A 10,873-nucleotide genomic window follows, 5' to 3' on the forward strand; every position below is an offset into this window, starting at 1 on the left:
ATATTCCATGTATACATTATTGTATGTTGCACTACTGTTATTTCTCTCGTTGGAGTTTGCTTGTGTTTGAGGGATTTCCCTAATAAGGGATATTACAGTGGTATCAGAGCATAGATCTGGCTCAGCCTGTGGAGCTAGCAGTCTATGACACCGAGGGAGAAGCCCTACATCTGTTACAGAGGTAGGAAATACAAAGATATTGAGCGTAGGTTGGAGAACACCTACGGAGAGGGAGACTGTGTTCGGGTGGTGGACACAGAATAGGAGGAGCCTGTGGTGAACACAGAACAGGAGGAGCCTGTGGTGAACACAGCACAGGAGGAGCCTGTGGTGGACACAAAGCAGGAGGATCCGATGGCAGATGAGGACGGGAAGAGATTTGCGGACATGCTCCTCAAATCAGTGCAAGATCTGTCGAGGCAGAACAAGGTGATGGGGCAGAGATTCACGACGGTGGAGGCTAGACAACGTGAGAACCCAAGGGTTTTCCAAGTTGGTGAGGGATTGGGTACATCCCACCATTTACCAAAGCAGGGTGCCACTCAGCGTGATACTACTCAGCAGATGGCCTCACATGCCCCTACATGCTCTACCATGCCCACTTTCCTAGGAGCAGACACAGGGGCCGGAGCCCAGCAGGAGGCAGAGCCTGGTCATATGGGTGATTATTTTGCAGAGTACCAAGCCTATGGGCAGGAGTTCAGGGATGCTCTCTCATTCAGAGACTTTGTTCAGCTCCAGCGGGATAGTAGAACCCACGACCATCACAGAGGATACCCGCACTATCATGATGGAGACACCCACCACACAGCTAGTAGATTCCACTTGCCTACGTTTGATGGCTCATCAAACAGTTCGACAAAGTCTTGGGTGGAGAAGCTGGACATCTATTTCTAGCTTAACTAGATGTCGGAGACAGAGGCCATCAAGGTGGCGACATTACATTTGGATGGTGAGGCCCAAAACTGGTGGTTGCATGGGTTGGTTACACTCAGACACTCCACAGTGACGACATATGCCGAGTTCACCAGGAGACTGATAGAGAGGTTTGACTAGTAGGATCCGGAATAGCACTTTGTTGAGCTGACGAGGGTCAAACAGACCAGGAACCGTCCAGTTCCCCGTTCAAGATTCTTGACAAAATTTACCTCATCTTCTTCCTCTGATACTTCGAATGCGGCTTCTGGTGGTACCTCTTGTCGCATTTCAAAAGCAGTTAAGATCCCGTGAAGCTGTGACATGGTGATTTTCTGCACATTCTCCTTTTCTTCTATGGCAGATACTTTAGAATCAAATTTAGCAGACAGAGATCTCAAAACCTTTTCAACTAAGACAACTTCCTCAAATTCTTCACCCAGATCCCTCATACAATTCACAATCTCATCCATACGCAGGAAGTAATTAGCTATGCTTTCATTACTATGCATCTTAAGAGTTTCATACCGAATTCTGAGAGTTTGAAGCTTTGCTCTTTTTACCTGATCATCTCCTTCGTAGCTTGTGACGATTTTGTCCCATATTTCCTTAGCTGATTTGAAATGCATGATCTTCATAAATTCTGATTGTGTCAAACTACTCAATAGGACAGTAACAGCTTTGGCATTGAGCTCATATTGCTTTTTCGCTGCTGGATCTGTAGGAGTTGCTGATGGGAATTTGTATCCTCCTTCTACGATTCCCCAAATTTCTGCTCCAAGTGATTGTAGATATGCAGCGGTTCTTATCTTCCAGTGAGTAAAATTGTTCCCGTCAAACACTGGTGGCCTGATGTGTGCCTCTCTTTCTGGATTAGCCATTCTGATGGATCTTTTTCTTCAAGCGATCAAGCTTCCTCTGAAGGACCTGCTCTGATACCAATTGTTGGAAATAATACTGAGAGGGGGGGGTGAATCAGTATTATCAGATCAGTAAAACCTTTCCAATTTCATACTCAGAAACATATACGCTACTTCAATTAAGTGAACCCGCGTGTACACGCTACTGTGTCTAATGCAACTTGCGTATATCCAGAGATCTTATAATTCAGTTAGCTTAATCTTCAGTAGATGCATCAGAACATTATTAACCATATTAACAGTAAACAGGTGCAGTATAACAGAACAGAACATCACACAAAAGCCACACACATGAACACCATGATATAAGGTGGAAACCCAATGTGGGTGAAAACCACCTGCTGCAATTCGTCTCTTTCTTCTTTAATAAGAAACTTCTTTTACAATGTACTGGTGCAGTCCTTTACCAGTACGCAGGCTACAACCTGCAGAGGGCTACAACCCTCTTAGCTCTTGTACTAGCCGATCCATTTACTAGTACGTAGGTGCTGACCCTACAGAAGGCTACAACCTTCTTTCCTTCAGGGACCACGTTTCATCAATTTTCAGACTGGATCCAAGAGTACAAAACAAACATTACTGCAATACAATCATCAACTTATACTTGCATCATAATTCATTAAACAACCCAATACTGAATCACTGAAACCCTGTCATCAAGAACACAGAACCCAAACCAGAGCCCAGAACTCTGCAACAACCACCAGAATCAACAGAAACCTAAAATATCAAATCTTATTATGCATACGCTACTTCACTGTACCAAAACCGCGTGTATACGCGCTTTCTCCAAAGGCAACCCGCGTGCAGATCTAGAAATAATTACTTATGCCTTCGCTATCAGATCCGACCCTTGCCAAGCGTCCCGAACAGATAACTAGCAAATACCAGATCTTCTCACTTCATCAGACACACATTGCATCCTCTTTGCCTAATGATCTTCTCCTTATATAGCCTTAGGCCTTGCTCAATACCACGGGCCAAAACCATAGAAATCCAATACCATCAACTTCAAAACTAGGGATCAACACGTCCGTCGAGACACCATGGTCCAAAACCATAGGCACAACTTCCAAGGAATAACCGCCACGGACCAAAGATAAGTTTTCCACATACACGCGCTTTTACTGAAGCCAACCTGCGTGTACACGCGACTTGGTATATAGCGAACCTGCGTATACGCGACTTGGTATATAGTGAACCTGCTTGTATACGCGACTTGGTATATAGTGAACCAGCGTGTATATATTTTCTCTTTCTATCCTGCTGTATTAAGATCTGTCCTCTGATTAAGTTGCCATCACCTGTACCTGTCTCTGAGTGAGTTGCCATCAAGGACAACACTTGTATCATAATGCCAACAAAAATTTAATATACATTTTCCCTTTTGAAATAAATCATATTGAGGAATCAACAACTAGATAAAATCTCACTAACTTGTGATAAAGGTTACAACTCTCAAAATGCCACTATAACAAGACCAATTAGCACAAAGCTTGTCATCAAACATAAAAACTATAAAGTGATTTAAGCCAATCACATTAACCCAACTCCTCGATCTAACCATTTAATGTTATATAACAATAACATAAAAAATAACTAACTATATATACATATAGATATAATAATATTTATAAAATTTTATTAATGTAAATCTATTCAATACGATAAAAATCAAATTCATTAAGATGTAAATTTTTTTCAAAATTATTATTTAATATAAAAGAATTAACACATATAATAAAATTAAAAGATTTATTAATATATAAATATGAATTCAAAACCTTCAAAATAATTACAATTAATAAAAAAAAACACGACATTAACACTTTAATCAAAATTGCATCTATATAACTTATCATATTCTTTTATAGTCAACATAGTATATTTTTTCTATCTAAAATTAGGATATGTAACAATAGATAATTATTTAAAAATTAAATTAATATATTTTTGGAAAATTAAATTTAAAATAGATTTATGTTTGGTAATTTTTAAAATATATTATTTTTAAGATATACACTTTGTTTGAGAAATTGAATTTAAATTAAATTTATATTATTTTATTTTTAAAATATTTTATTTAAGATGTGTATTTTGTTTGAGAAATAACTTAAAATTAATTTTCATTATAAGATATACACTTTGTTGTAAGTGTTGTCATAGTCTTCTAGCCTTTAGATTATGTTTTGACGAACTTTGTTGTTGGTTGTGGCGCGTGTCTCTAAGTTGTGGGGCTATTGAAATTTTGCTTGCATATGGTCTTGTTGTATGGCATTTAGGGGATGATTTGGTAGTTCTTGGGTTTGGAATATGGGGTGGTGTTTCTTGCCCCTTTTCTAGATTTGAAGGCAAAGGTTCTTCTCTTTCTTGTTCTTAGTGTTCTTTGGTCGTTGCACTCATGCCTCCAAGGTAGAGGATGTGCAATATAAGAGGTGGAGGAGGCAATGTCAGCTCTAAAAGAAGTTGACCTTTTGCCTATGATTTTGTTGCCACTTTTTTTTTATGTTGTCCGCTTGGAAGTTCGGAAGGAAATTCTACTGCTGGAGAGTCAAGAGACTAAGGATCATCCATATCACTCATATTCAAAGGTGATAGGGGAGGATATGAAGTGGGTACCAGACCTTGGCACGTTTAGGAAAAACAACTTCATTTTGTTTATTCATTGGCCTTGCACCATCAAATGGCCACTCTACTATGCTTGATTTTCAAAGACAAACTAGTTGAGCCTTATAATATATTTTCCTCTTTAAGAGGATGTTAAACGAATGATTCATAATATCATGTTTTGTTTGGATAGTGTGGACTCTCATTTGGCTCGTGTAGAAGGCTTCCTTGTGAGTGACTCTGCCTTTGGAGACCTCACTAACCCTCTAGTTGATCAAAGGCAAACCCCTACCATAATTTCCTCAAATTAAGATTATGAATGGAGGGATTATGAATTTTTGTTGTCAAGTTTTTTTCACGTGTTCTTTAACTCCATTTTTTATGGGAGTTTACGCTTATTATCCACTAATTTCTATTTTGAGCATTTGAGTTCCTATTTCCTCTCTTTTGGATGCATCAATGGTAAATTTGTTTTCTGGTTGTCTCCATGCACTTTGGAGTGTCTCTTTTTATGGACATTGAGGTTATGGTTCAAAAGCGGATGGCTCTCATTGGGTTTTTTTGATGATACACTTTTAAAAATCTTTGTGGTATGTGGTGTCTGCTCCAGGTTGTTTTTGTTTTGAGGCTCTTGATGCTTGCCTAGGTTGGTGTATTTGCAACTCCAATTATCAACATTTGTCAACTAACTAGTTAATGTCTTAGGATATGATGGTGAAAGTTTTGGTGTTGACAACAACAAACCAAATTTGCGTTGTCAATCTTTATGGTTTTTGTACTACTTCCTTTTCACAGTTCCGGGATATATATGTTCGCTTTTTAGTGAATTTCTGAACCAAAGTGTAGACTGGAATTTGTTCACAAAGGACGTTATGGCAAATTAGGGCTCAATATAGAGTAAGTGTAAAATCATACACTCACTAGTTGTTATTAGCTTCATGGTGGTTTCTCATTTTGGCTTCATGCTATGCACTTCATATTGGGCTCTTACTCAGTCTCCATAGTCTACAATGTCATATTCATATGAGTTATTGTTGCGTTGTCCGATGTATTGAAGATGAGCTTTTTTTGCGGTTAATGTTATGGAGGTGTTTTAGGGAGTATTTTTGGAGATCTGAAGTTGATTATAATGAACTTATGTAACTCTTTATCTTGATTATAAATATAAAGTATGCCAATTCACAAAAAAATAAAATAAAAAAATACACACTTTACTAAAAAAATATACACTTTGTTCGAGAAATTAAATTTAAAATAAATCTATATTACTTTAATTTTTAAATTATTTTATTTATAATATATACTCCATCAAAAATAAAGTATAATTACTCTAATGTTTAAAAGATATACACTTATTTATATTTATTTAAAATTTTTTAAATTAAAATAATTATTTAAAATTAATATTTTTTATTTGAAATTTACAATTATATATAATTTTTTAATTTTAAATAATAATTAAAAATAAATATATTTACCATAAATTATATAAATTTTAAATAGCTCAAATTCAAAACTTTCCCAAAAAATTCGAATGAACAAAGTATCATTCCCAAAGTATGTATCTTAAATAAAAGATGGAAACATTTCTCATCATGGTAACGCGCTATCCAAAATGACAACTATATAAGTTATCTTAAAGTATTCAAATCGAGATGAGTATATTTTGAAGTCAACATATCGATAAAACCTGTGATATTCTATTATTTTTCAGAGTTTATATTAACTAAAACAAAATAATTTTCAAGTCCATTTACACAAATCAGATATTTTGAAAGGAGTTGTCTATAATGCGACTTTTTGAAGATTCCGGTGACGGAATCCGGCGGAAGAATTGAGGTCAAATCTTGATTTCTTGCAGTTAAAATGGTTTTTTAACTGCATATTTGGATTCAGCACCCTGAAAAACCCCTGGGACGCTTTCATTGTGCATAAACTAGCTATCAAACTTGCGATTCCAATAATTCCTGTCGGATTTCGATCGGAAAAATCCGCCGGAAAGCCTTTCAAAAAGTCGCGTTATAGACAACTGCATTTTGAAATGCTCATCGTGCGTATATTATTAAATCGAAACGAAATAGTTTTTCAAATCCAGATTCAAAGAAAACAACATTTTACTTTATTTTAAAATTATTTTTTTAGTAAAGGTGGATAGACGATTTATTTTAATACAAAGTTTTATGAAAGCCAAACATTTTATTTATTTATTATTATTTATTATGAAAAATGGCTTCCTTGAGTATACATAAGAATATCGTGCTGCACATTAAGGTTTCAAAATACATGTTCGATCCTTTCGGTGGTCTGCATTTGCGGCTGATACCTTCTCGACTTCTCTGATTTTTATAATTAAATGCACCGCTTCATGGCGGAGGAAGTCACATTTTGAGTGCGTGAAGAGTCTTTGAAGTTTTACTCTGTAAGTCGGTGCTGAAATTGAATCAGAAGGACGTAAGCATAAGCATTCGGAGTTCTTTATTTATATTATCCTTTTTCTATTCGAAAAATTGATGTTCAAAACCCTAACATTTTTCTCACGGGTTCTTTAGTGACAAAGATACTTGCAAGAAGCACTGTTACCAGTTTTGCAATCGAGAAATGACTGTTATTGCCTGAAATTTTCAGTTGGATTTGAGTTTAAAGAAAATTTTAAGCAAACCCAGCTTGAGGTTAGCTAGACTTTAATTTTTTGAGATTAGAGTTGAACACACCTAGGATTTCTGCTGTAGTGAGTGTTGATGGTGGAGTGATGCTGGAGTTGTGAAAGACGCAAGTAGAGAAAACGAATCTATATTGTAGTATATGTTTGGAGTTGAATTTGAAAATTTGGTAAAGCATTTATTATTGCTCGGTTTTTGCGGCAGAAAAACTGTTGGCTGGTTTGAATTTAAAATCTATGCATGGAGGGCAGAGAATCAATGGGATTGAGCGGACCTGGGTCATTTGGTTCGATTTTACACAGAGGAGTGGGTTCTCCTCCAGCAGGTATGCCCACGCCTTCGTCGGCACCAGCGGCTATACATACCCCGGCCGCATTGCGACCTGTGGTGAGTTCTGTCATAGGTATAGCGTCCAACCCCAACAATCCTAATTCTACTTCCTATGCAACCGAGTCACCAGCTACCGTTGTTCCTCATGGTGTGAACATGGGAGTGGGGATGGCTGTTAGCGTGGCACGGACAGAGCCGCTCAAGCGGAAAAGGGGAAGGCCTAGGAAATATGGGCCTGATGGAAGTATGGCATTGGCCTTAGCTCCATTATCATCAGTTCAAGGATCATTTTCACCTACACAGAAATGAGGTAGAGGGAGGCCACCGGGTTCTGGTAGGAAGCAGCAGTTGGCTGCTCTGCTCTTGGTAACCCCTTGCACTTCCTCCATAAACTTTTGCATTTATGTCGAAACTAGATTTTCTTTCCCATCGATATGTCGTGGTGTATGCACTTCTATGTCCAATATTTATCTTTAAAATTTGGATTTTTGCATTTATTTTATGTTTTCAATATGTATCTTTGAGTGCGCAGTCTTGAGAGGGGAGGACGCAGTCTCTTTTGGTAGGAGCTCCGGATTGAGGTTATGTGGAGGATTTGAACTTGGAGATTGAGCAAGGGATCAGCCCTTGCATATTGGAGGATTTTGGCAGAGTCTCGGGTAGAGTTTTGGAGGATCCTCTTCAGGGGCAGCGCAGTGTTAGGATATTCCGACACATAGGAAATAGTTAAGTACAACTTGGTCTAGTGTAGAGTTAGGTATAGAGTTAGGTAAAGTGTGTTTCTTTACCGTTGTACATTTTGTAACTTACAATCCGACGGTCACGATATGTAGTGATCCGACGGTTCATTCTCTCCTCGGTATTACCAACACTTGATCCGTGGCTTGACACCCGATTGGTCCATGAATTCTATTTAAAGCGCATGGAGGGTCATTTGTAGGGTAATCCGTGCATGATAGAAGCTTATGTAAATTTTCATTCTTTGGTTAATAAATTGCCTGAAGTGGCCGCGTTGGCTCAGGCTGTGGACTGTTTCCCTCTTTGAGGGTTTTAACCACGTCAAAAATACTGGTGTATTGATCTGTGATCTAGTTGTGAGCGGTGTCCTTTTGGTGTTCTTTCTGAGGAACTTACCCTGTAAATTCCTACATGGTATCAGAGCTATTTGAGGGCCGCGTCCGTTGGTGATCCAAATCTGAAGCTGGTAGAACTACATCCGACTGCCGTTTCCTAGATCTACTGTTTCTGACTGCTTTCGGGCCAAGAGGACTGCTCTGTTGTGTTCGGAGCATCTGTTCCAGTGAGGAACCCCTTTCGTTTCACGCGAAAAGGTTTCCGGTAGCCATAGCTGCGTCATTTTTAAGATCTGGAGGTATACAGTGTTTATTTGCAGTTTACTGTTATTTTCTCCCTGCTTATTTCAGTTTCGGTTTATTTAGATTTTTTTTAACCGGATCTATACCTTTCATTTCTGCGTATGCTCTTTGCCCTGCGACTCTGTGCGATCTGGGCAAATCAAAAACAGAAAGGAAAGATTTTTCTCATGCGTATGCTCTTTTCCCTGCACCTTAGTGTGATCTCGGAAAATCAGAAACATTGAGAAAAATATTTAGTTTTTCGGCTAAAGCTAATTTTGAGCCGCAAGGTTTATTTTTGAAAATATTTAGTTTTTTTGGTAAAGCTAACTTCGAGCCGTAAGGTTTGTTTTCTTTGCATCTCCGTATTGGGTTTTGTGTTTTGTGTTTTGTAGGGAAAAAGAGCTTTCTCAAGGCAAACACGCAACCCAAAGCCCCCCCCCCCTCTCTCTCTCTCTCTCTCTCAAATTTTTTGTATAGATCAATTGGTTCAAAGCTATTTTAAGAGAGTAGAGGTCTTGGGTTCAAGTCTCCATTTTGTGGGGGCGGATTTTTCATTTCCGCACATTCCCGCACTTCGTCGGCAACTTCAACAACTTTTTTTCAAAAAGCCATAACTTCTTCATCCGGAAGCCTTTTTCAAAGCCATTTTTTTTAAACCAGCCTAATTTTTCGAGATCTATCCATTGGAACACTTACTTTCAGCATCTTCAGCTTCAGTTTCTGTATAAATGGAAAGTCAATACCAAGTTACCCTTGACAGCACCAACTACTTCCAATGGTTGTCCTACATGGAGGATTTACTTAGAAGTAAAGGTCTCTAACGAATAGCCACAGGCCAAGAAAAGAAACCGAAAGATGAAGACAAGGCTGCTAAATGGAAAAATAGACAAGATCAAGCACGTGGTTTGATAGGGATGTCTATTTCTCCTGATCTTAGATTCCATATTGCAGAACTTGATACTCCTCATGAAGCAATGGAACAAATCAATAAAGTTTTTGGGATTAAAAATGAAATTAGAGCCCATCAACTTGAAAATGAGTTGCTTACATTGGACCCTAATAATTTTTCTTGCATTGAAGATTTCTTTTCTAAGTGCAAGACCCTTAGATATCTTTTGGAAGGTGTTAAGGTTAAGAAAGAAGATAGTAACCTTATTTATTCCATCCTTACTAAGTTGGGACCAGCCTACTCTGTATTTGTTTCCACCTTCCATTCTACAAGAGAAGCCTTCATTTCTCAAGGAAAAGACTACAAGCCCCCTTCCTTTGACTCTTTTTGTGATTCTTTAATAAGAGAACAAGAAAAACTCTTACACCTTGGTCTTCTTAATCTTGGAAACTCTTCCAAGAAAGCGTTAGCCGCCCAGCAGCAACCAAATTCAAAGAATCCTAAAAATTCATATCCTAAAAAGAATGGTCCTAAACCAAACAAGAGTCCTAAGCAATTTCAGCCCCAAAATGAAAGATCATTTCAACAAAATGATAAGACAAATAAAAACAAAGGGAAGAAGACTGATAGACATTGCACTTTTTGTAATCGAGATGGCCACTTAGAATCAAAATGCTTTAAAAAGATGGAAGCCTTGGAAGCAGCAATGAAGAAGCATAACATCCATTTGGGGCAATCTTCAACTTCAACTTCATCTTCAGGAACGGCACTTTCTGCATGTGGTTGTCAAGCATCTCGGTCTGGCTATGCATTAAATGTATCTTCTTCTTCTCATTCTCATGAGTGGCTCATTGATTCTGGAGCTTCTTATCACATGGCCAAAAACAAAGCCATGTTTTCTTCTTTAAATGATTGTAACACCAAAAATATATATGTTGGTGATGATAGATCTCTTAATGTTGTAGGGACTGGAACTGTTCATCTAGACAATGGTCAGTTTAATGATGTATTATGTGTTCCAACCTTATCCTGCAACCTTCTATCTGTATATTAGATAACTCATTCAGGTGAAGGTAAAATCGTTGAATTTTCACCTCATGATGTTGTAATCAAGGACTTAAAAGATCCTAAATAGATTTTGGCTACTGGCATTGCTGATGATTCTACAAGGTTGTATAAGTTTCACAACTTTGG

At 37.9% G+C, this 10,873-nt stretch overlaps 1 protein-coding gene and 1 long non-coding RNA gene across 2 annotated transcripts; both read left to right on the top strand.

Annotated features, from left to right (window-relative positions):
- Window positions 1-6,727: 6,727 nt before the first annotated feature.
- On the top strand, window positions 6,728-7,361 carry LOC149149525 (uncharacterized). The gene is made up of 2 exons (XR_016263344.1): window positions 6,728-6,861; window positions 7,307-7,361. It is a non-coding gene; the product is annotated as an uncharacterized LOC149149525 (long non-coding RNA).
- Window positions 7,361-7,741, top strand: LOC149149526 (AT-hook motif nuclear-localized protein 5-like). The gene has a single exon (XM_089442505.1). It carries the CDS (start codon window positions 7,361-7,363, stop codon window positions 7,739-7,741), a length of 381 nt encoding a protein of 126 aa, XP_089298631.1.
- Window positions 7,742-10,873: the final 3,132 nt, after the last annotated feature.

This window comes from Pinus tabuliformis, chromosome 9, assembly GCF_031772625.1.
Source record: "Pinus tabuliformis cultivar Carrire ecotype Pingquan chromosome 9, CPIR1, whole genome shotgun sequence".
NCBI classification, from domain to species: Eukaryota; Viridiplantae; Streptophyta; class Pinopsida; order Pinales; family Pinaceae; genus Pinus; species Pinus tabuliformis.

Bases quoted from the DNA above. Each gene is read 5' to 3' on its own strand.
- LOC149149526 (XM_089442505.1), top strand. From the start codon at position 7,361: ATGGGATTGAGCGGACCTGGGTCATTTGGTTCGATTTTACACAGAGGA.